Below are 26,197 nucleotides of genomic sequence, written 5' to 3'. Positions count from 1 at the left end.
ACACAGCAATAAATGAATTCAACACAGCTTGTGGCCCTGGGTACTCAAACTTCAGCTTTAGAACAAGCTTTCTGAGAAGCAGTTTAGGAAATCATTATTGTTTTAACATGATTAAAGGCCACCTGCAAGGGTTGGGGTGGCAGTTACATTATTGGTGCCCTTTCTTGTTTCTTTATGAGAGCTAAAGGGAAGTCAAAGGTTGTTTTCCCCCCCCCCCAAAAAAAAGTGGTAACTTAAAAAAAAAAAAAAAAAAAGAGTAACTTCTACATACCAAAAATATCAAGTGTTTTCTTACCTGTTTTTCCTGGAGGACTCCTAGGAAGACTAGAGAACTAAAGTGGGAAGCTCTCTCAGCCTTCTGTTGAAGGCATAAGGGTGTCTGACTATTGAAGAGTGAGCTTCGCTCTCAATTGTACATCTGACGTTTGAATTAAAACCTATTTAACTCAAAATCCAGAGTTGTACACAGTGACAAACAAATCCTTCCCCTCCCAACTGCCCAGGTCTTGTGATGACATAAGGCCATTAGTTCTCCAGCCACCCATAGAGTCCTCTAGCATAAATAGGCTAGACAAGATTCAATATTTCTCATGTAAGAGCATGCAAGATGACTTTCAAAGCTTTTAGACTTCTTTGTACACAAGGAATTTTAAAAAGTCAATTTTCCACACATTTACATTGGAGGTCACCTTTAATAAACACGCTCTTCAGCATGTGCCCCTCGGTCCCATACACCAAGCACACAGAAAGCCAAGAATGAAAGATGTTTACTGAACAAGAGAATATCCCTGTGTGCAATGCCACATATGCAAGTACTAGATTTTTCAAACTGGAGCTGTGAAGGCAAATTGTTAGAACAACTCACCTATCATATAAAATCATGGCATCATTCTGTGCCTCCTGCCCATCATACTGGCCCTTTTTGGCAGCAAGCTGAGACTGGAAGTTATCTGCTGCCAACCAGAACTGTAATATATTAACTGCATCTTCCTTTTCCATGTACTGTGAGGGAAATTAAGAAATATGAAATATATTCTTTAAAAGAAGAGAACAGCTTTTAGCTAAGAAGTGGAAGGCGAACATAGGCAGACCTGGTCCCTTTTCAGATACCACTTTTTTTTCCCTCTCCAAAAAACCTGAATCACATATCGATACACAAGAATTATCTGGGCAGATACCATATAGGACTTCTGGATGCTCAGATGTATTGTTGCACAAAGCAGGGATTAACAGTCTATCTTCACTCACAAATACAATAAAAAAATCACTACCAATAAAGGCCAATATTTCAGTCTCAGATGATGCTTGGGTAATTACATGTACCTGTACTGTATGAAAACACACAGGAACACAGAAAAATCATTTTCACATTGTGTGGACTTTATCTTAATGCAACACGATACATGGTGTGGGTGTTTGAGCTTCTTAATCTGTTTCAAGACATATGGGCCAGTGTAGTTTGCAACACTGCTAGGCCATTAAAACAGTTTTGCCCCGCTGACAAGCCCATTTCCCCAAACCTAGAGAGCACTGCTACTGTGAAGATGTTTCAGATTCAAAACATTCACCATGTTCTGATCTGAAGTCATGCTGGTGAAGCCAACGGAGTTACTCTGGATTTATACCAGCATGACTCAAGTCAGAATCTTGCCCAGTACTTCTTGTCAATGCTTCTTTTGGCAAGATTATAAAATAGCTAAAAGCTAAGGCAAGATTAAACAAGTCTACCTGCTAGCAGTTTACTTTGCAGGAGATTAAGTTGTTGTGCCCATCACTTTGCTACAAAAATTTCTGGTACTTCAGTAGGGCTTTTCAAGATTCTCAAAAAGCTTTACAGATATTAAACCTCCTAGCAGCCCTGTAGGGGTAGGTAAACGAACTGTTTCAATCACAGGATCATAGAACTGGAAGGAACCTCAAGAGGTCATCTAGCCCAATCCCATGCACTCATGGCAGGACTGAGTATTATCTAGACCATTCCTGACAGGTGTTTGTCTAACATGCTCTTAAAAATCTCCAATGATGGAGATTCCACAACCTCCCTAGGCAATTTATTCCAGTGCTTAACAATATCTTGCTACAGAGCAAAAAGAGTGCTATTAAGAAACAGGAAACAGGAGAAGAGATGTGTGAAAGCTCAGCCTAAAATACAACACAGAAATTAGAACATTTGCCGTGATTCTACGCAGAGACAGGAAAAAATAGTTTAATGCATTTTTCCCTAGCACTACACAGATCTGATATTTTCAAGTTATATAAAGGGCTCCTAAAATAAAGCTTTTATGGCATACATGGTTTTATTACATTACACTGAGGGGGTGCAGTGGGGGGGATAAACTTACTTCAGAAAAATAGAACAGTGCTGATTCACAGAAGAGTATATCAGCTAGGTAAACAGTCCCACTGGTCAGCACCTCAATCTGGTATTTACAGAAATGGTGACTTCTCAAAAATTCACTAAAGTGCCTGCACATGGACAAAACAATATTAAATATTATTAGCTATCAAGTGCCAACAGCAAAAATGGCATTTTACAAATAAAACCTAGTCCCTACCCCAAGATTCTTAATAATCTAGTCAAATAAAGGCAAAATAGATAAGAAACAATAGTGTGTGGTACGTTTGTATGAACTGGAAGTGGTGTAATTATCTAGCAGTAGCATTTATAAATGACTTCAGGGAAGCAATCATGATCACAGATTTGGAGTAGAAGGGGTTTGGAGCATGAAGACAGATGGTTTCAAGTATAATGGGTGGCACAGAGTGCTTATCACAGTTACTATTCACTTATCAACTGTATAAATATGTTTATTCTTAGATCTATGAAACTGTTTTTGAAAAAGAGCGCAAGAGAAAAGAACACACAACATGATAAAGCCAAACCATGGAATCAACTTACTCTTGTTCCATTGCATTAAACACTATTGACTGTGCAGTAACGAAACAGTTAGGATCCACCTGTCCATCCTCCCCACAAATCTTTGCTGTAAAAGAGACCAGACCAACTTTAATGGGGAGTTGGGTTTATTTAGCTAAAAGAAATCACTGGTGATAAGTCTAATGAAAAAAAAATCAACAGTTCAAGACAACTGGGATTAACCAGTTCTGACTGCTCAAAGAACGTCTTTAAAAGTTTGTTACTTCAAATGTCTATAAAATTAGAAGGATATTCTCATGGTTACGATACTGAACTGGGACTCAGGAGACCTGTGTTCTATTCCTGACTCTCCCAAACATTCCTGTATTAACTTAAGCAAGGTCATTTCTCCTCTATGCTTCAGTTTCCCATCTGCATAATGTGGATTATAAAACTTCCATACTAGAGAGGAGTTTTGAGAAGGTAAATCCCTTAATGTAGTGGCTCTCAACCTTTCCAGACTACTATTCCCTTTTCAGGAGTCTGATTTGTCTTGCGTACCCCCAAGTTTCACCTCACTTATAAACTACTTGTTTACAAAATCAGTGCCACAGCACACAATACAAAAATACGAAAGTGTCACAGCACACTATTACTGAAAAATTGCTTACTCTCTTATTTTTACCATATATTATAAAATAAATCGATTGGAATATAAATATTGTACTTACATTTCTGTGTATAGTCTATAGAGCAGTATAAACAAGTCATTGTCTGTATGAAATTTTAGTTTTTACTGACTTTGCTAGGCTTTTTATGTAGCCTGTTGTAAAACTAGGCAAATATCTAGATGAGTTGATGTACCCCCGGGAAGACATCTGCATACCCCTCAAGGGTACACATACCCCTGGTTGAGAACCACTGCCTTAACGTATGTGAGGTGCTCAAATGCTACAGAAATAAGCACCATAGAAAAATCTCATAAATAATTGGAGATTTCTGAAATAATTAGGTGTATATTTTACAATCTATTTACTGCTGATGTTATAAACTCATAAAAAGTGAACACACAATTCTGTTGCATACCAATGCTATTGCTTTTGGGAGATGCAATGGGTCTAGTCAATTGTATCAAATACAGCATGTTCTTACCCACTATGTCATTCCTCATTGCCTCTGTAATAGGTATTGGTTTAGCAGCATCTGGAGAAATATATTTGGTAAAAGTATTAACTGCATCCCGTTCTATACCTAAAAGAAGAAAACACATGTTGAACTTTAGATCCATTGATGTATAGCTATAAAATGAGTCAATGATGTGCATTTTCACCTAGGAACAGGAAGCATCTACTCAAATGGCTCTTCTTTCCTCCAACCTTTTAACTTCCTATTCTACTCTCCGGACAGGAATTCCTATCATGACAGCCTTGTCTCTAGGCACACTCCAGGCTACTGAAAGACCACCATGCACCAGCCAATAGGACTGAATAAGAGGGTTGCAGCTCTCCAATCCCTCACGTCCACCATATGGGCTGAATATATTATCTCCCAAGCCCCCCCAAACCTCAGTAAAGCAAGAATCCTAAGAAAGCTCCCAAACTCTGGCCCTCTTTATAGTTGTGCAGAAAGCTGCCACCTTATAGTGGAATTCTGGTATTTTTTAAACGGAGGTATCGGAAGTACTACAAGGTCCCATGCACCTATTTTCTGTCATTCATCCATGTTGTCCTAACGCCTACTGACAGACACCATCCTTAAATACAGAAAATATGTTATACGTACAACCCCCTGAAAGAATTAGTCAATGAAAAAATAAGTTGCACTACCAGGCTGTGCAACATCAGACACCTATCTTTAGCTTGGCATTACTAATACACAAACTGCATTTGCTTTTAGCCTCAAACACAAAGCTTGCTTAAAGGGTTGTTTCTCTTACCTCCGCTTTCAAGTAATCAAGTCCATAAATGTAATAGATGGAAACCAGAAACTATTTGAATAACACACAATCTAAATGTCACTTCTTAGTATAAAATTCCATTTAATTATATTATATTTCATTAAGACACACTGTTGGAAAACTAATTTGTTTATGACAAACCCTTAATGGGTAATACACTTTCACTTTACTTCTGGAAATTCAGTTGTAAGTTCAGTTTCTTCAGATCAAATGAGTTTGGTAAACATACAAAACTTAATTTATGCTCTTTTGACAAGCTTGTCTTTGGTAACTGGAAATTGTTAATACAGATGAATAGGGAAAGAAAGATAATTTTACGATTACTATTCTGAGTCAGATACTATGCAGAGGGCTTACATTACAACTAGAAACGGTTCCTCTCCTCTTATACACAAGAACATCCAATCAGCAACAACAGAATTAAACATCCTTTTGTTCCAATTTAAATAAAAATAAAAATTGCCACTAGCTAATTTTAATTTCCATTTAGCAAAAATGTCAAGAACCCCCCAAAATTTGAATGAACTCTGCAGCAAACTCAGTGACAATGTCTAGTATTTCAGACATCTATGCCCCAAACCCTTTAGATTCCTTTAAAAAAAAGAGAAAAGAATCTCAGTTCCTGCAAACACCCCCCCACCTTTTTTTTTTTAAATCGTAATAGCAACTAGAGGCCCCAAATAGAACTGGAGTTTCATTGTGCTACATGCTGTACGAGAGAAATGGTCGCAGTCCTAAAGAGCTTACAATCTAAATACACACGATAGACAAAGGTCAGAGGAAAGGGATGCAACACTCAAGCAGACAATGTGTTGTGAAAGGGATGTTTCATTTTTTGTTTTTGTTTAGACAGACACACATAACTGGGCAGGTGCAGGGTGAAGAGAAATGCAGAAGGGGATTACAGGCATGCCACTTACTAACCTACTACCATAAATGATCAAATTACTTTCTGTGCTCCTGCTCACGGTAATAAGTACTACTCCCAGCAGTAAGTGTGTGAAGGATTGAGCCCCAAATTAGAACAAATCAATTATGAGAAGCTTGGTCAAATAAATCCAAGACAAAAACATTTTCGTACACATTCTTGAGAGGATTTGTAATTAGCTATGTTATTTTACAAGATACCATCTATACAGCTTCCAGACCGAGGCAACTATCACCCCCACTTCCCTGTTGTCATTCAAGTTTTGCTACAATTTTTTTAAATAGAAAAGCCATTACAGAGATTGCCTTGATTTCACAAGATTACTCATGTAGGTACAGTTACAATGCCAGAGTATGTAATGGTTTTGAAATCTGTTTGACAGCATAATATTTAACACAAATCTTTCAAAAGAGACTTATTCCAATGATACAAAGGGGTTCAGCCTAAACATTGGCCTACACAGTATTTTGACAGTTGCTGCTTTCAGAATTCAATTCTTCCTTTTTTTAAACCCATGCTGCTACTGAGAATTTTTTTTATATTATTATATATAGGGCGAAGGGGGGCATCATTATGAGTCTGATTTTTATTTATCTTAAAGAAAGTTACATGGGATAAATCTAAGGTTAGAGCTCCATCATGGCTCTGTGGTCTAAGCAGGTCTGTTTGTTAGGGTATCAATGCTGAGAGTTCCTTTAGTGACTCAGTTAATAGAACACGAGGTGGTTTTCAAAGTGATCATTTAGCTTCATCCCCCAACCCCTGCCCATCCACCTTTCCAACCCACAAACATTTTCTTTTCTCAGTGAAGCAGAATATCTGTTCTGTTACACCCGTCTAATCTCATTGACTTCAGTGGTCTGATGGAAGTACACGGTATACATCCCTGAATGTTCAGCAGAGGTCGTTTCCAAAGTAACCCATCTACCTTAGTTCACAAATATTTTATGCTGCTGCAAATGCCATTATTTTCTGTGGTACAGATACAATATTGTTAAAAAAGAGAAAGCATGCATCACTGCTAGTTCTCTGATAGGACAAAATGTTTCAGAGCAATTGCCCTTTTTACCCAGGCCCAGGAATGATTTTGCCCATAACCTTTTAGGGGTTCCACTTCACAGTGTCCACTGGTATTAATGTGACCAGAATTAACACATTAAACCTATCCCAATTGTAATAAGCCCACATCTTTTGTTTCTCTTTAGGGGAGTGTGTCCATTAAACTATCAATAGTTAGCATGTAGTCTTTAAAATGGAAATTGATAAGATCTAGAGCAACTGCAGATTCGTAAGAGTTTTCCTAGGATTTCAGGATAAGGGAAGCTGCTTGAGGTAGCTATTGTCAGAATCAGGCATGAATCTAGCCCAATTAATCCTCTTAACATGATGATTCTTCATCTCTCCATTTATGCCTTCCCTTGGGAATAGGATTGCTTCTGCAAGAAAATCCACCTACATTGTAAAAAATCTGATCTAATGAGTCTACTTTGAGAATCCTAAAATTCGATTAAGGATTATGTAGCACCATTACGCTGAGCTATTACACTAGCAATAAATTAGCCATTTTCTTTGAAAAAATGTTACATATGTCAGTCAGGTACACCCATACATTAGGAGTAAAATGTATTTTTAAAAAGGTTTTTATTTACTCTCCCACACTCCTCCACTTGCAGACAAGAGGCAGAGGAACTGGCCATGTAAGAGAACCGCTGATGCACTTACTTTTCATTAGTTTTCCTGACAAGTCCTTTAGTGCAGAAGAGGGGCTGTTTCTGTTTGATACTGTAAGCTTGGAAGAGTCTTGTTGTTCAGCTGGAACAGAATGGGTCCCTGCCTCAGATTTCCCAAGACGAAGTACCCTGGCATTATTGCTATCGTGGCTTGACAGCAAGTGGTTCTGAATGTTGCTAATTCTATCATTCAGGTTTGTTGGTACTGTCTTGGTCATGAGCAGATGGACTGTGCTGGAATCCTCCAACCTCTCATCAAGCAATCCAGTTGGAGAAGATACTGTGGTTTCACGCTGTTTTACTGAGGGAGACACTGGCTCTGCCAATGAACTCTGTTTGACTGTGTTCAGGCTGTGTGCTCTTATGCGGGACCATGTTGTGGAGTGAAAGCTTTCAGCCTCTAACCAGAATTTAACCAAATGTTCCATTCTACGCAGTGCCATAAACTGGATAAAATAAGGTAGGGCAACACTGTCCTGCAGGACTTGTTCAAGGGTCTTTGAAAGGCTTGATTTGGTCTCTTGAGCCTGATAATTCAGACACGATCGGCCTAAAGAAAAAGCATCAGAGAGTTTACACAATATTCTACATTTTGGCATCTGATATACAATTACCAAAATGCAACTGGTAGAGAGAAAGAGAGGATTCTGAAGTACCCATACAAGTTTGGTGTAAAATGCATTTCCTACCCAACAAGTATTTGGAAAGTGGAAATGCCTACCATTTATATATATATATATATATTTATATTTGATCAGTTCAGTAAAGTTCTCATCCTATTGTCAAAAAGACAGAAAATTTTGATTATTCAACCAATGTATCAAATATCTAGGCACAAAGAAGCCTTAAGCAACTAATCCTTACAGCCATTTGCTAATGCATGCCTAGATCATGTGAGGTGGGAGTGCATGAAGACCAACCTACTCACACAGACTTTGCTTATTCCACTTTCTGCTACCTATGCTCTATACTTTCACATACTAAATCCATAACATTATAACTGCTACCTTAACTTTCCTCAAACTCTGAATGCATTTTAAAAAACTCTGAAGATAAGCCATAAGAATGCACTGATAACACTTTAGCAACATTGAACGCCCAAGCCTTCCTCTGCTCACAAGCTGCACCATCATCCATGAGTGAAATCAATCTGTGACAGTCAGTGGATGGTACAGTGAGCAGTGCCAAAAGGGCTTTTGAACAGCATGTTTGTTGAGCATTCCGATGTACAATGAGGAAGTTAAATATAAAAAACGCGTTCTCAGTAGTGGTTACTATTTCAAAAGTGTCTAGCCTACAAAATATTGGTAAATAGTCTATTGATTTGTTGGGTCAATCTAAATGGCATTTTGCCTGCTCTGTATAAATAGCTTGTGTGGTTCAGAGAAATCAACTATAAGAACTCTGCAAGATTTACATTACTTAGCTTGGGCTTGTTTAGATTAAAATAAACAAAATAGACTTTATAATGGATGCCTTCTACCCTTTAGCAAACCTGGTTGTCCTTTCTGACCCAGAGGATGAGGCAGGTGGAATGCACAAGGCACACACCTTTCCTTCTGCACTCTCTGGCAGGGATACAGAGTAGGAGGAACACAGCCTTGGTCTCCTGTTCGGACTTCTCTCTACCATCCTTGTAGCCTGTTACCTAATCAGTTGGCGGGGGCTGCTGTTGTAATTCCAGGTAGGAGACACCACCTGGGCTTTTTAGTGTTTATTTTTTTTAAATTCTCTCTTGCAGTAGGTGTTAGATTCCACCCTGCCAGCAGCTACACAAGGCACAACAAAAATGAGGGGGTCTCGGGAAGCTGGGGGCTAGTTCCTCATCAGCCTTCCAGTCAGTTTTGATTCTTCCCCCTTCAGTTACAGGCTGGTGACTACCAACATTGAGGATCTATGGCCCTAGAGAATGGCAAATTCAAGCCTCTATGTAAGATACCACAATGAATACAATTTAAGAACCTAGGTATTTAAGCTTGTGACTACTCTGGGGTTAGCCCAATGAAATTTTCCAGTGCCTTAATAAAAAACAAACCGACACCGTCAGAGTAGCCTTAGAGGTCTAGTACAAAGGTACTGCATGCAGCACAAATGGCCACAACGTTTAGTTTGAAGAAAAAGGACGACTCAAAAAAAAAAAAAAATTAAGTATAATCGGAATTCACCATAGCCAACCCAAAAATCCATTTATAGAGAGCCCATTGGTGATGAAAAGAGCTCTAAACGGAAAACAAAAAGTGAGAGATCAGAAATCTAATATTTACAGATGTACTAAGCCTACAGATAAATTAACACATACCCATGGAGGAACCTGTAATGAAGGAACACAGGAGGGGCCACAGTGGAACAGGCCCATAGCCCATCTAGGGTGCTATCCTCTTTGACAGTGTCATCAATAGTGTTTTATAGGAAGGTGCAAGACTTTCATAATATACTTTACTGTAAATAGCTATAGGGCACGGCACATTTCTTTTTGATCCCAACTGGTAACACGTACGCTTTATCCTGAATGGATAGCCCATGTTATTTTACTCTTTGTAGTGTAACTTAGATACTATTCTTGTGTCTAATTTTCTTAACCTTACTATGCTACTTGCCTCAATGCTAACTTGTCCTAGTGGTCAGCACGTATAATATTCATAGGATATGAAAAGATATGGCTCACCAATATTAGAGAACAGCAAAGTCTTACCTAGGTCTCCAAAATGTGCAGCCTCCATGTGACTTGGCTGCTTCTTAAGAGCAGCTGTCCGACTGCTAGAAAAAGAGTCCATGTTGGCGGAGATGGCATTAATTGCCACATGGCTTGGTCCTGCAGCCTCCAGCAAAGCATGATTTCTAGTGCTTCTTTGAGGGGAATGTACTGGTATTGCAGCTGGAATCAAGACAACAATGATTAAAAGAAAAAAAACTTGTAACCTTTTCTACACAGTATCCCATGCTAAGTACCATGAGATGACTTACAGTGTTAGCTCACCTGCATCCTTATTACAACACCATTTGTAGTACAGCATGTCAGTCTCTCCTTAATAATCTGACCAGAGCAGGGGTACTAGAAATAAGTGGGTTCTCCACGCCAAAGATAAGATCACTTTAGCCCGTTTATAGTGTTGCCCATTCTCCTTTATCACATTTGTTCAGCAGATAATAAGGACTCTATGTTTAAGTTTACATTTAGATCTGATCTTGTTCACGTAATTATCAATTACCTGTTGAGGATTTGTGGTCTGTTTTCTATACTTTTCATCTATGGCTGTATGGTTTTGTTTTGCTAAATTAGCTATGTAGAGAATACAATCTAATCTACAACTCTGGGTAAGTATAGTCTCCCTCTCCACTTGTTTGAATGTACATGACTGAATAAACATGAACACAGGCCTGATTCTGGCAAGTAGTCACTGGAAATAATTTGTACGATATGTGGAGGTTTGCCTTGAATTGAAATATTTGGTACTGAAATTCTGCTTGCTATTCTCCAAGAAGCCTTTGGTATGTATTGCAGACAGGAACGGGAAAACACATGTTCTTCCAAGCCTGTGGGAAGCAGCTAGTTGCTTGGCTGACCACAGCAATTGAAGATTACTTGCTGGAGGACACTGTGTAGAAAAAGAGACCCATCTGATAATGGTTTAACCTTTCTGATTTAGATTTAAGGCTCCTAGCTTTATTATAAGCAGAATTTAAGTTTAATAAACTCTAAGGATGAAATACCTATTCTAAAACTTCTAGATAGTGTTAAATCTCTAACCTCATATGATGCAGATCACTGAAGAGTGCTCTGCCAAACAAGGAAGCTGCTCCCATTTTGCTCAACATCTGCAGTTCTTGTTCTGTAATAAACTGAATTGTATTTGAAGTTTTATTTTACTTTACACAGTGGCCATGTCATAGCCTTTCCTTAGCAATCTGCTTGAACTAATAAGTAGTCATGACTAATAATTGCTAACTTGGTTAGGATCACTTTGCTTCTTGTACTGCTTCAAAGATAAATCAACATGCTCAAAGATGCTTGTACACTTTTCTTAAAGCCCAGGGAACACTTTAAAAAGCGAAATAAAGTTATATTTGAGGCACATAAAAGCAGCTTAATTATTGTAGCCAGGGCCGGTTCTACTGTTTTTGCCGCCCCAAGCAGCGTGCCGAATTGCCGCCACGAACGGCGGGGGCAGTCCGTGTGCCGTTAGGGCAGCATGCGCATTTCCTCAGCGGCGGCAATTTGGCGGCAGCTTCTGTCTTCAGCCGGAAGACAGAAGCCGCCGAATTGCCCCTGTGGGCAGCTGAACATAGAAGCTGCCGCCGCGGAAACACGCGTGCCGCCCTAACGGCACACCGACTGCCCCCACCGTCCACGGCGGTAATTCGGCGCGCTGCTTGAAGCGGCAAAAAACACACATACTGCTGCCCCTTGTAGATTGCCACCCCAAGCACCTGCTTGGAATGCTGGTGCCTGGGGCCGACCCTGATTATAGCAATACTCAAGGGAAGCTGAACTAAAAAGTGAACATGTATAAAAATGAAAGAACTGATAAATTAGATGTGTTGTTTTCCCATGTGTTGTTTTCCCAGAGTGTTACCAACAAATCAGGAAAATTTTCTACATTAAGTCATGTAACGACTACAACATTTCTATACTATTTAGTGTAGTATTAGGGTAGCTGCTCTTTCTGAAAAAGATTTGGATCTCCACTCCACTGGTGTAAGTCTGAAGGCACTCCTGACTTCAACTGAGTTACTCCATATTTACATTAGTAAAAGCAAAATCAGACCCTAGCCTCCTGTTCTGTAAGTTAGGCAATGCAAAGTCACATTATCAAAATTGCAAAATAAATTACATACCAGAAAAAGCTCCCAAAAACCTCAGAAAGCAAACTACTGCAGATAAGGAATAATCATTATTTGCAAGGTGATAATTTTGGAATAAAACGCGAGAAAGAATAACTTTCCATGCATCCGGATCTGGTAAGATGATAGTTATCAGGAAAGATTAGTTTTCAATTTACTATAGGCCACCTGAAGACAGATTAACTATTTACTTTTTCTAGTACAAGGTGTGCTCCTCTTCAGTGATAAGGAAATGAACAACTGGTTACAAAAATATGGCAGTGTTGTGGATCTTACTGTCTTTCCATAGAGTTCAGTAAATCTTGAGCTTACTTTTAATTGCTTTTACATCTGTGGTCTTCTCTTGTTCTTTGCCTTTCACTGTAAAATATAAAGGAAGGAATAAAAAGCTATTTCAGGTTTGTGATGGCATGGACTGTTGAAGGAGAATATAAAAATCTCAAACTCAGGACTTGGTGGGTAATGAAAGTAGCAAATAAGCACCTCTTTGTTTTAAAATATATTTGCTATTTTCAACTCTACACATACATCCAGTAGCTGGATGGGGATGTTAAGCTTTTTACACAAAACCTGGTAGTTCATTCTTACGGATTAAATTTCACAAAAATTAAAAGATTTGTATTAATACAAACATCCCGCAAAGCTCGTGTATTATGTAATTTAAACCAACTTAACCAATCTTGTAGGTTGCCTATCTGATTTCTTATTTAAAGTAAATTCAAAATGTAAACTGTTTTCAAAACAAAATTAAAGGATGAACTAGTTGCATTTTAAAACAAAATATTGGCAGATGTTTTCAGTGAACCACACACAGCACACAATTTTGGAAAAATTATATCCCCACAGTATTATCTGAATACCAGTAGTGTGCCCAGTGCTGTATAGACATAAATGGAGCTTGTCCTTGCTCCTGACTTTACACAGCAGTAGGCGATATAGAAATTTACAATAAGTATAATACTGACACAAACAATATTGATCAAATATAAATAATACAATCGTTGACTGAACTTGAAGCACAACAGATGTAAAGGAAAAATGTGGAAGTTTTTAGGAAGAATCTGAAAGAAGAGAACGAGGAAGCCCCAACATAAGGAACAGTATAGAACAAAGCATAAAGACTGAAGGAGGACATAAAGAAGATGACTGAAAAAATAATAAATTTATCAGTGATAATCAAAAAAAGTACAATGGCATGTGTAAAAGGAAAGTCTAATCTCATAATACAGAAGTGCGGGGGGGAAACAGGTTACTATTTTAGGATAATATCAATACAACCAAATAAACTGTTCTATGTAGCATTATGACAGGTGTTTTTGGACGCAGCTTGATTCTTTGTCAAAGACAGACACATACATGTCTACCTACTTACCAGTCCATTCACAGCAAAACTAAAAAATACCAGCAAAACTAAAACCAGCAAACATTTCCATTGGCTAAGAAAGCAAGTAATATGCTCAATTACCGAGGGACAATCTACACTCATTCCTATATTTGCTTTCTACAATCAACTCTGTATAACTTTTCATGAGTGATGTAACCGAGTATTCGGATTCACCTTAATTTGGTTATTGCTGATTAAGCATTATATGTATTTTATGACTGTAAAAACAAACTTTGTATTTGTGGATAATCTAAACACTATACCCAGATGTGCAGACACTCTTTTCTTAACCTGTATATTATATAATTTAACATTAGCTTTAATAATTTTTTTAAATTTGGATTTTCGTTTGATTCAGCAATGAACAGGTGCAGATTACTTCTGTCTATCTACACTTACACTAGTGACTACATTAGATCATGTAAAATCGATTTCATCTGAGATATTTATGATGACTCAAGTTTTAATTCGTTACGGATTTTCAAGTTTGGTCAATTCTGCATTAGGACCCAGGACCTCTAATGACCCTAAAGGTCTTTTATCAGATCAAGTCCCTAAACTGTATATACTTAAATTAGTGTGAGAGTGGGACCCACTTGTCTAAAACTTCAAGGTTTTGAGAATTATTCCAACTCCTGACACCTGCACTCCCTGACCTCAAAAAAATTAAATTTAGAAGATGTAACTTTCAATGACAAAAAGCAATATGTTCATGACTCCCAAAAACTCTATCATTACATATCCTGGAGAGCAAAAGAGGGCTTATTTATGGATGATTTATCTTTAGATTCAAACAACTGGGACATAAACAATAACAGAAGCCTCGTTACTGAACATTAGACCACAGAGGAGTTAAATAAATAAATAAATATATTTTTTTAAATGTCTAAGATCATTAGTAAATTGACTAAATAGATCACAATTTCACAAGTATATCTGCACTTTTCTTGCTGTGTCATGTTATGTATCTTGCTGCACATTTGCAAATATAGAATCTTACCAGGGACCAGAGATAAAAAGGTAATTTAGCAAGCCAAAAGTCTTACATATTAACAAAGTGCACTGTGTTTGAGCAATGGCTTGCACCATAGAAGACAGCAAAAAAAGGGCAATGTGCCACAGCCTATTTGCTCCAAGATGCATTTCTGCTTGACATGTTTTCTTTCAACTGGTAGCTTTAAAGGCCTGTCCTCAAAACAGTCTCTGACCAATTTACTAGGCAGAAGGTGCTATTGAGCTTTGGCATGGTAGTTGCAACTTCCAGCATTCCCAAGATCAAGCACTTTGCGCCACAGCAAAAAACACAAGTAGTAATTACTTATGCTTTGTGCATGCATCCCATTCACAAACTCTGCATGCTACACATGTTGCACAAGAGGAAAATTTACAAGCTCTTATGCAAAAATAATCTCAAAGTTAGTTGTGGTGGTAACAGTGTAAAACGGGTCCATGCAAGAATTCCATTCTTCAGTCCTTTGTGGCCCTATTCAGCAAGGGACCCCATCAATTAAGAATGGCAAACCTGAGTCTCCCTTCCCACTGTTGAGGAACAAGAAACATTTCACAGAGGAACAATACCAAGAACATGATTGTTGTTAGATTTCTGAACAGCAATCTTAACAGAATTATTTGGTTACTAAGGCTATATTTGATCTCTTTAGTAAAGCAACAGAGGTCAATCTACCAGCAGAGACGGAACCACTCATGACTGAAATGAAAGCCTCTCATGCCAAAGGCAGAAAAACCTGCATTTTACACTACCGTGAGGACCCTGTGCATTTGCTAAAATATGTTTGAGCTCTGTTGATTATATTTAAGCATCCACGTAGGGGGCCATATCCTGCCACTGATGTATAGACAGAGATCACCACTACCTGTTAATTTTTAAGCTTAACCAAGAAACAAACAAACAGAAAGTGATGACTTGAGTTTATTTAGATGGAATGAATAATTTACCCCCCTCCCGATTATGGTGATTTAAAAAAAAAATACTAAAAACGTAGTGCATCTTCACTTAAGAGACGATCACCAATTTTAATTTGGCCCCTGCATCCATACATGGGACAATGGCATTGTCCTAGGAAGGGTGATCACTATCTGCAGAATACAAAAACCCTAGATGAAGAAAAGGAACCTGTATTCTGCTTCACCTACAGCACATGCAAGGTCAGCTTCCTCATCTATTCAAGTCATTTCTTCACATATTTACTTCCTGCAGTTTGCATTACTGCCCAAAAGAGTATTCAGTTTCTAACAACACAGTACTGTTAATTGAAGTGTATGGCAAATTTGTGGGAATTCAGAGACCTCACAGAGCACCGGATGTGAAGGTCAAACATGTCTCCTCCTCCCCATGCCCTGACATAACTCACAGATAGTATTATCTAAATAATCTAACATTTGGATATTTGCACATCCATCACCTGCAGCCTTATTACAAACTTGACTTATCAGCATAGTTAAGATATATATGCTTTAATTGTGGTGGATGACAGGTTTGACAGATGCTTTCTATCAAGCTGTGAACTTTGTATAGATGATTCCTAAGTAATTGGTGTGGTTAGCTAGAAAAAAAGATTGGTTTAAATCTAGGTGGTACAATTTCTAGTATATATTAGCATTCTACCATGGAATTTAAAACATGCTTTGGTATTTATGGTGAACATTTTAGGTTGTATGCTGTTTGGGGCAGGAACTGTCTCGCTCTGTGTGCAAAATGCCTACAAGGGGCAGGAACTGTCTCTCTATGTTTGCCAAGTGCCTACAAAATAAGTACTGTAGGGAGATATCTTAGTCGAAAAAAATCTGCATCTTATGGCTGTAAAAAAATTATTTTTGTCAATTACAAAAAAAAAACCCTAAAGATCAATTAGGCAAAAAATTATGGAGTCACCAAAATATTTGGGACTCAAGAGTTAAAAATGAAAGTGATATTGAAAACATGCTTGTAACTTCCAGTTACATCTAAATAAATATTTAAGTGCATAAGCTACCAGTGAAAATTTCTTTGGCCTCTACAGGCTGAAAAGGTTACTTACAAATAGCTCATTCATGGAACTCTGGCCTTGAAAATCTTCCAAGTACACTCTATACAAATTATAACTACTAGAATCAAGTCTTTGCATTGCAAAATATGACCACATTTTAAAAAAGCTCTTACCCCAATTTAAATCTTTTAGAGAGGCATTTCAATCTCCAGTTATAGAATTGTTTTGCACAATAGTCAATGCAGCAGCATCAGTCTGACAGCCATTAGAATGGGAAGTATAAATGATGCAGACCCATGAATTGGCAACTCAGCATTTTACATTTATACTAGAGGTTAGCACTTTCATTTTGGAATAGAGTCATTCAAACCTTGATTAAGCAACTTGGGATTCTTGTTTTCCACTTTTTTTTATGTAGACCCTCAATTTATACATGACTGTAGACATTAAAATATTTAAGATGACTAGGTTTTACATAGATTATTGAACACTATTGTCCAGATGAAAATTGTCTGGGAAAATCAGCACATATCCCTTCTAGCACAATAATATTTAACAAATGTAATTTGTTACACTGCATCAGAATAGCATCATTCTCATTCTCCCTAAAACATTCTCAATACCTGATCCATCAAGTCCAGTCTTAGCTACCTTTAGTGACAGCGATTACTCAGTTTCCCTTGTCTTTCATAGTCTAATCGCTTTAGCTAGACTGTTAATTGTTCTTTCATGCTAACTTCTCTGTAAAGATAAGTTGTTACTCTTTAACTAGTTATTACCTTACTACCTGTAATATGACGTAGTTCAAATAATCACCTTCTACTTAAGTGGTAAGATGGGATGCTTAAGTATTCTAGTATCACTGTCAGCAGCAAGCAGAACAAATTTACAAAGCAATAGTTATAGATATAGGAATGATAGTACATGCATATAGGCTACATTTCAAGGAGTAAAATATCACTACATGAATTCTGCTTTCACCCTGCTGCAGCCAATCTAGTTGGTGTCATATCATGCACTTGAAGCCAATTCTGAACAACAACAATAGCCATGTACATTAGGGGTTATAGGTCTGATAGAATTTCCACTGGCAGCCTTCATTTTCAGAGGACTAAGAGGCAGGCTGAGGTGCAGCCTGCCATACAAGGTCTAAGATTTTAATATATTTAGTGAGAAAAATCAGTTTGCCAAGAAGGATGAGCAAATGTAAGCTGTCTTGTATCATTTTATATGTGCATCAGTTAACCCTTCTTCTTACATCATGGCAGGACTGTTTATATTATTTCTAAGATAATAGATGGTGTGTAATTTGGCCTTGAATATCCTCACTAATGAGAATTCCCTAACCTTCTATAACCTCCTTTGGCTGCTGGGTCAGATGCCTAACAAATCTTATAGTTACTTTTTTTCCTTCTACTATTCAACCCTAAATTTCCCTAGCCCCTTGCCTTACGGCCCATCTTCATCAACTAAAGATGTAGTTTATTGTTTCCCCATGTATAAGATCTCTAGATATTTATAGAAAGTTCTCTCCCTCCTCAGTTTTCACCAAATACACCCCGTTCTCTTCATCTTTCCCAACTTAGTCCCTTATAAAAATACTATAGCAATTTGCTCCAACTATACTGATTTTGGACAGAGTACTTTGGTTTTCAAATGAGGATGTTGGGGGTTATTCAAAACATTTTATTTGTTTTCTCCAACACCTCCTAAAATGCAGTATCCAAAACTGAAAGCAGCTCTCTCAGGCCTAATCAGTTCTCAGGGCAGCAGACCAACAATCTTCCTTATGTTATATGTAAGGCTACATTTTTACTCACGGGTATTTTTTAGTAAAAGACATGAACAGGTCACGGGCAGTGAACAAAAATTCAAGGTCCATGACCTGTCCATGACTTGTACTATATACCCCTGACTAAATCTTGTGATGGTCAGGGGTACCGCAGGTGCTTGGGGCAGGGCCCAGGGGAAGCTGTGGGTGCTCGGGGCTGGTGCTGGGGGGAGACACCTGCTGGTGCAGATGGGGTGAGGGGGGGTTGGCAGGGCTGGCAGGCTCCTTAACTGCCTCCTTGTGGCTCCCTGGAAGTGGTGACATGTCCCTCCCTCAGCTCCTAGCTCCGTGCGCTGCCCCCAACCCAAGCGCCGGCTCCACAGCTCCCACTGGCCAGGAACCACAGCCAATGGGAGCTGTGGGGGCAGTATCTGCGGGCGGAAGCAGTACGCAGAGCTAGGAGCTGAGGGAGGGACATGTCACCGCTTCTGGGGGAGTCCCCCAAGGTAAGAACCACCCAGAGCCCTCACTCCCTCCTGCGCCCCAACCCCCAGCCCTAAGCCCCCTCCCACACCCAAACTCCTGCTGCTGGGGGGGACGGAGGGCAGGAGCCCGAGCCCCAGGCCAGCAACAGCAGCTGCTGAAGTTGCGGTGGTCCCGGAAAGTCACACAATCTGTGACTTCCATGACAAACTCACAGCCTTAGTTATATGATATTTCTATTCATGCAACCTAGAAGAACTGGGTTTTGTTTGCAATAATGTTGCACTATAACATTTAGTTTCAGCCACTTCTGCTAAAACCAATAATCTCAGATCCCTTTAGTCACAGTACTATCAAAATCAGTATCCCTCTATTTTACATTTGACTATTCCTTCCTATAAGAATCTCTTTGCATTTGTCTTTGATGGATTTCACTTTGTTTCCATACCAGTTTATCAAGACAGAGTACCTGTTCCACAATTCACTTTATTATCTACTCTGGGGAAGGTTATTTCATACAAGAGCCTACATAAAAATAACTGCATATAAAAATACTTCAGTGTAAAGAGTTGAGGAACATTTTGTATCTGACCATTAGTTCACAGTTGGATCTATATTAGGATTTCATGCTGCTGCCCATCACTATGGTATCTGAGCACCTTCCATGTAATAATTGATGACAACAGCAAAGTCTGTGGTGGACTTCATGGAATCTCTGGAACTTCTCCCATGAAAAGTGGGGGGTTAAAACTGTTTTTCCAGGACTACTGCACTAATCCCCACGCATAAGAGAATTAGTGCTGCTACTTTGGCCTTGAAATCTTGTAATAACGTGTAAAGTACTTCCAGTCATATGTGAAAAATATGAGCCTGGCCAATGAACACTGCTATCTAAACTTATCAAATCTTCTCACTCTCCCAAAACAAAAAATGCAGTTTGGATCCATTTTTCTGTAACAAGACACTTTACAAGAGACTCATATCAGCCACTTAATTGTTGTAGGTTTCAGAGTAGCAGCCGTGTTAGTCTGTATCCGCAAAAAGAACAGGAGTACTTGTGGCACCTTAGAGACTAACAAATTTATTAGAGCATAAGGGCTGTAGTCCACGAAAGCTTATGCTCTAATAAATTTGTTAGTCTCTAAGGTGCCACAAGTACTCCTGTTCTTAATTGTTGTAGAAGCTCTTGAAGGAATGATAGTTTTACTACTTGAACTACAGTATTATCACAGGTTGACAAGACTGATTTTTACACAGACTGCCTAACACACAATAAAACACCTGGATTACCCTTCAAATGTGGAAGTGATTTCCATTTAAAAAAACATTGAGCCTGTGCAAATTAGAGGTGTTGTTATACAACATTCATTTTCTAATGATTCAGACCACTAATACCAACAGGCTTATTTTATTTTCAAAGAACAAGGAAGTAGTAAGACTATAAAATCGACTTGAAAAATGTCAAACATATTTGGCTTTAAAATCTTATATTTTAAGTCATATTGTTACCTTCTATTAGCCATTTTCAGTTATTATGCAGATACCCCCATTTTCTGTGTCAGATACTGGACACACTTACTGACTAATCAACCATAATCAGAAGAATAGTTAAACATGGAAAATTCTGCTGATTGAAAAATAGCTGTTATAGAAAGCTGTTGAACACCAGGAATTCTAGGAAGTACCTATTGAGCTCCCATAGGACTTGAGAGTTCTTGGCAGCTTTCAGGATCAGACTTTAGTCCCCAAACACTAATAGCAGGCTGAAAATATTTTTCCCCAATCAAAATGTAAGCACCTCTGATTGTATATTTTGAACTGAAAGTACAACAGACTTACTCCAGGTAAAAGTAAGGTTCTACTATTTGTCTTAAAGGGATTCATCTTTTGTAAATTAAATTATATAGAATAGCTCAAACTGTAAAACCCAGAATGCATATCATTTATTTCAAGTAATGAAAATAATGGTTAGTTTCTTTACGTCATTTTCTTAACACAGGAAGGTTTAGTTACATTTATTGGGGGATGTAACTTCTTTAGAGACTGATTATGAACTGAGGAATTTAGCACCCATATGTTAAAAAAACAAAACACCCTCTATGTTTCAACTGACTGCTTTTAGACCAATTCAGCAACAAAATCTAAACCAGCGGTTCTCAAACTGTGGGTTGGGACCACAAAATGGGTCGCAACCTGTTTTAATGGGGTTGACAGGGCTGGCTTGGACTTGCTGGGGCCCTGGGCCAAAGCCCAAGGGCTTCAGCACTGGGCAGCAAGGGTCGAGGTTACACCCTGCCAGTCCTGGCCTAAAGCCCTTGGCCTTCCACCTTGGCCCCCACACCCAGGGTGGTGGGGCTTGGGCTTTGGCACTCCCACCCAGGGCTCAGGCTTGGGTTCCCCCACCTGGGGTTGTGCAGTAATTTTTGTTGTCAGAAGGGGCTCGCAGTGCAATGAAGTTTGAGAAACCCTGATCTAAACCATTAACTCAATGATTACTCGTACTCATTGCACAAAAATAGGAATCAGGAAAATAGGATTCTTAAAATATTAATATCTTGAGTTATGCTACGTAACTTCTGTATAATAAGCTCATTGGGGCAAGGACTGTATCATCTGTGCTTTTGTCCAGCATTAAGCACAATGGGTGCTTGGGGGCTTTAGGATACTATCACAATACAAATAGCTAATCCGCTGTGTTTTACTATATCATGCAAGTGTTATTTTAATTTGGTAAAATTTAACAAGATGGAGTGGGTTAATGCCAAATTTTATTTGTATTAGTCTACCTAACGAGGAAACAAGAAGTATACAACATGTAATAGTTATCTTTTTTACAGCTGTTAAACCATGCTTTCCTTAAGAAAATGCAAACTCTGACCTTGCTAGTTACAACTATTCTGAGAACCACCCCAGTGAATGAAGCTGCTAGCTGCATCACCAAGGTTTAAAACCAGGATCTATTTCAAAATATGCTTAGATTTCCTGAGGTCACAGCAAGATCCTTGTTACAAGGCAAGGAGAAACTGCAGCAGACATCTCACTCTGAGATGCAGCAGCCAGGATAAAACAAAGGAGTTGAAACCCATCATAACACCCCAAACCATGCCCTTTTTTTTATTTTGGTGGGGTGGAGGGTGGGAAGGAGTCAGGGTTATTTACTGAAAGCAGAGCTGACAGATCCCACTCATTTGGAGCGAGATTCAGTCATTTCAGATTATTTTTTAAACTCTCTTGTTTGAGGATTGTTTGCACTGCATGCTTCAATCAAATGCTTAATAGTTTTGAAGTCTTCATCAGAGACATCATCATATCTTGGACATCCCTGGAAACATGGAAGGGGAAGCACTTATTGACAGCAGAGAAGGGGAGAGAAAATGAGTGTCCAGAGGGGAAAGAATGTGCAGACCCCTGGCAGGCTGGCTCTCTGGGAGAAGGGAAGGGAGGCTCCTACAATCCCCTGTCCAAGGTCCTGCCTCCTCCTCTGTACCCCAGAGAGCAAAAAGGCCTGGGTCCCACACCTCAGCCTCTCTACGTGCCCCCAAGAAAGAGCAGTTCCCTCCCTGTCACCTACAGCCGCCCATATCGCCAGGCCTCCTGCCCCCCATGTTCCCACCCCCTACCGTTCCCTCTCCTCAGGCCTCCTGCCCCTCAATGTCCCGTCCCCAGCCCTCCTGCCCCCATGTTATGTTACCTCCCCGTTCTCCCACCTCAGGCCTGCTGCCCCGCCTTCCCCGCAGCCTCCACCCCCATGGCCCTGCCAGCCCGGCGGCCCCCTCACCTTTCCGCCTGAAGAAGGACATGGTGTCGGGGCGGGGAAGGGGGGAGAGCAGCGGGCCGGGCTCCCTATGAATGAGACTCCTTCCTCCTCCTGCCGGCTCCTCTCCCTCCGCCTCTTCCTCCCGCGGAGCAGCCAGCAGCCGCCATATTGTCAACAACCGCCACCGCCAAGCTCCCTCTTCCGGGGGGAACGGAGGAGAGAGGAGAGCGGAGCTCGTGAGGCATCACGGGAAACAGCGGCGCGGCAATACCCGCGGCCTCTTGCCTTCCCCCAAGATGGCTGCCTGGGCGTCAGGCCGCCATGCTAAGTACGGGAAGCCCGCTTAGATAAGGGCAAAGGGACCCAGAGTCGGTAGCCATCTTGGATAATGGCAAAATGCCCCTAGGGCAGGCAGCTATTTTGGATAAGGGCAGAAGGCTCCAGAGAGAGTTAGGCCCAGGCAGCCATCTTGGATAAGGGCAGAAGGCGCCAGAGAGAGTTAGGCCCAGTCAGACATCTTGGATAAGGGCAGAAGGCGCCAGAGAGAGTTAGGCCCAGTCAGACATCTTGGATAAGGGCAGAAGGCGCCAGAGAGAGTTAGGCCCAGTCAGACATCTTGGATAAGGGCAAGAAGCCCCAGACGCGGGAAATTGCGGCTTAGGCCTCATGTTTAAGGCTGGGGGCGGAGAAGGAAAATGTCAGTTTCTGCTGTGGGGTTAACTCCGCTTTTATGATGTGGCAGTGGTGTGATGTCATCAGGCTTTGATGTAACAGCATCATGCTGCGTCAGGGCGTCCTGGTGCCATGATGTAATGTCCCATTGGGTCAAAATGTCATCATGCTGAGATGTGATGTCATCACGCTGTATTATAACAGCATCACCTGGTCTCAAAACACCACTGACACGGGCCATGGTGCCATGTCAACACATCATCACAGCCATGTAGGGTTGCCAATTGTGGTTGGACATATTCCTGGAGGTTTCATCACATGACATAATCTTTCATTAAAGATAAATCTTTATATCCTGGAGACTCCAGGACAATCCTGGAGGGCTGGCAACCCTACTGCCATGTGCCGTCACAATGGATTAGGGTTACCATACGTCCGGATTTTCCCGGACATGTCCGGCTTTTTGGACTCCAAATCCCCGTCCGGGGGGAAATCCCAAAAAGCCGGACATGTCCGGGAAAATCGGACATGCGGTGGGTGGCTCGGGTGCCTGGCCGGGGGCTCGGGGGCCTGGCCGGCGGTGCCGGGCCGGGGGCTCGGCCGGCGGTGCTCGGGGGGGCCCGGGGCCGGGCGGCTCGGCCGGCGGCTCGGGTGCCGGGCCGGGGGCTCGGCCGGCGGTGCTCGGGGGGGGGCCGGGGCCGGGCGGCTCGGCCGGCGGCTCGGGTGCCGGGCGCTCGGCCGGCGGTGCTCGGGGGGGGGGGCCCGGGGCCGGGCGGCTCGGCCGGCGGTGCTGGGGGGGGGGCGGGGCCGGGCGGCTCGGCCGGCGGCTCGGGTGCCGGGCGCTCGGCCGGCGGTGCTCGGGGGGGGGGGCCGGGGCCGGGCGGCTCGGCCGGCGGTGCTGGGGGGGGGGGGCGGGGCCGGGCGGCTCGGCCGGCGGTGCTCGGGGGGGGGGCCGGGGCCGGGAGGCTCGGCCGGCGGTGCTCGGGGGGGGGCCCGGGCCCGGGCGGCTCGGCCGGCGGTGCCGGGGGGGGCCCGGGGCCGGGCGGCTCGGCCGGCGGCTCGGGTGCCGGGTGCCGGGCCGGGGGCTCGGCCGGCGGTGCTCGGGGGGGGCCCGGGGCCGGGCGGCTCGGCCGGCGGTGCTCGGGGGGGGGCCGGGCGGCTCGGCCGGCGGTGCTCGGGGGGGAGGCCGGGGCCGGGCGGCTCGGCCGGCGGTGCTCGGGGGGGAGGCCGGGGCCGGGCGGCTCGGCCGGCGGTGCTCGGGGGGGGGGGCCCGGGGCCGGGCGGCTCGGCCGGCGGCTCGGGTGCCGGGTGCCGGGCCGGGGGCTCGGCCGGCGGTGCTGGGGGGGCCCGGTGCCGGGCCGGGCCGGGGGGCTCGGCCGGCGGCTCGTGTGCCGGGTGCCGGGCCGGGTGCCGGCGGTGCTCGGGGGGGCCGGGTGCCGGGCCGGGAGCTCGGCCGGCGGTGCCGGGCCGGGGGCTCGGGGGACGGGCTGGGGACCTGCGGTGCCGGGGGTGGGCCGCGCCTCCTCCCCCCCCCCACACACACACACATCCCCTCACACACACACACCCCCTTACCTGCTTCAGGCTTCCCGCGACTCAAATGTTCGCGGGAAGCAGGGGAGGGGGCGGAGACTTTGGGGAGGGGGCGGGGTTGGGGCGGGGCTGGGGGCGGGGCTGGGGCCCCTTTAAAGTGTCCTCCTTTTGGAGGCACTAAATATGGTAACCCTACAATGGATCAAATCCTTGTTCTTGACACACTACACCATCACACTGAAGTAGCGTCATTGTGGCACTCACAGTGCTTCCATGCTGTGTCAAAATGTCATCAGAGCACAACATGGCTTCATCATTTTGTCTCAAAACGCCCACATACTGGTGTTGTATAGCCAGCAAGAGTTCCCACCCTACTTAGTCTTAGCCAGAACTTAGAGATACTTTGACTTGTGACATTAGGCCGCACAGACTGTGTCAGTTAGTAAGGGTTCACTTGTCTCCAGAACCCTCTTTGTATTCAGACAAGCAAATCTTATATCTTCTCTACCACAAAGGACATTAGAGTTACGACACAACATTGCCATGATTATTTCTAAAGAGCTGTATAGGTACCAAGTCCTTTACAAACAGTTGAGACAACAGAATGAAATTCTCTGCTCTGAGAAGTATAGAGTCTAATTCTGACCACACGGGAACATAAAAATTGCCATTCTGGATCAAATAAATCGTCCATCTAGCTCAACAGGTTCTTTCTGACAGTGGCTTGTATCAGTTGCTTCAGAGGAAAGTGTAAAGCCCCCATAATGGACAATTATGGAATAGCCTGCCTCTGGATAAGATTCTGCCAAGCCCCAAATGTAGGTGTAATAATAGCTTCTGGATTCAGTTGATGCTAATATCTTTCACCGATATTGCTACACTATCCTTACAAAGTACCCATCCTGCAAAGACATACAGTATGTACCTAGTTTAACACATTACGAGTAGTCCCGTTTAGTCTAATGAGACTATTTGCAGTGCAAAGAGTTAAGCACTATCTATGTGTTAGCAGGATTGCGGCCCAAGGTCTTACATCGTAACAAACCCTGAGGGTCAGTAGTCACTGGCTACAGTGGATACTATTGCATCTGGCTTATGACCTGAATTAGAATGTTTTTATTCAATGCAATACAAATATTGCAACACAAATAAAGTTTGCAGGCTCAAATGTCCATTTTGGACATGGGAAAATCCTTAAGTAGAAGTTTGAAGGGTGGACCTTAGAAAAACCCAAACCTTTGTTTAATTGCATCATGCAGTCTCAGATATTACACAAATCCTGCTTGAGATTTTTAT

At 42.0% G+C, this 26,197-nt stretch overlaps 1 protein-coding gene across 3 annotated transcripts in view; it reads right to left on the bottom strand.

Moving 5' to 3' along the window:
• The window catches only part of AKAP10 (A-kinase anchoring protein 10), a 35,598-nt gene extending 12,565 nt beyond the window's left edge, over positions 1 to 23,033 (bottom strand). Inside the window, exons 1-9 of one of the 3 annotated variants that reach the window (XM_024105919.3) lie at positions 22,718 to 23,033; positions 12,627 to 12,674; positions 11,221 to 11,312; positions 10,165 to 10,347; positions 7,465 to 8,022; positions 4,010 to 4,108; positions 2,900 to 2,984; positions 2,343 to 2,466; positions 866 to 1,002 (exon numbers count right to left, since the gene is read on the bottom strand). In XM_024105919.3, the coding sequence (XP_023961687.1) occupies positions 866 to 1,002; positions 2,343 to 2,466; positions 2,900 to 2,984; positions 4,010 to 4,108; positions 7,465 to 8,022; positions 10,165 to 10,246 (1,085 nt within the window). In that variant the 5' untranslated portion in view covers positions 10,247 to 10,347; positions 11,221 to 11,312; positions 12,627 to 12,674; positions 22,718 to 23,033. The remainder of the gene's footprint in view (positions 1 to 865; positions 1,003 to 2,342; positions 2,467 to 2,899; positions 2,985 to 4,009; positions 4,109 to 7,464; positions 8,023 to 10,164; positions 10,348 to 11,220; positions 11,313 to 12,626; positions 12,675 to 22,717) is intronic. The other 2 variants (XM_005298171.5, XM_042857939.2) reach the window with 2 other exon arrangements.
• Positions 23,034 to 26,197: the final 3,164 nt, after the last annotated feature.

Source organism: Chrysemys picta, chromosome 19 (genome assembly GCF_011386835.1).
Source record: "Chrysemys picta bellii isolate R12L10 chromosome 19, ASM1138683v2, whole genome shotgun sequence".
Lineage (NCBI taxonomy): Eukaryota > Metazoa > Chordata > Testudines > Emydidae > Chrysemys > Chrysemys picta.
This window is presented reverse-complemented; position numbering and strand designations above follow the sequence as displayed.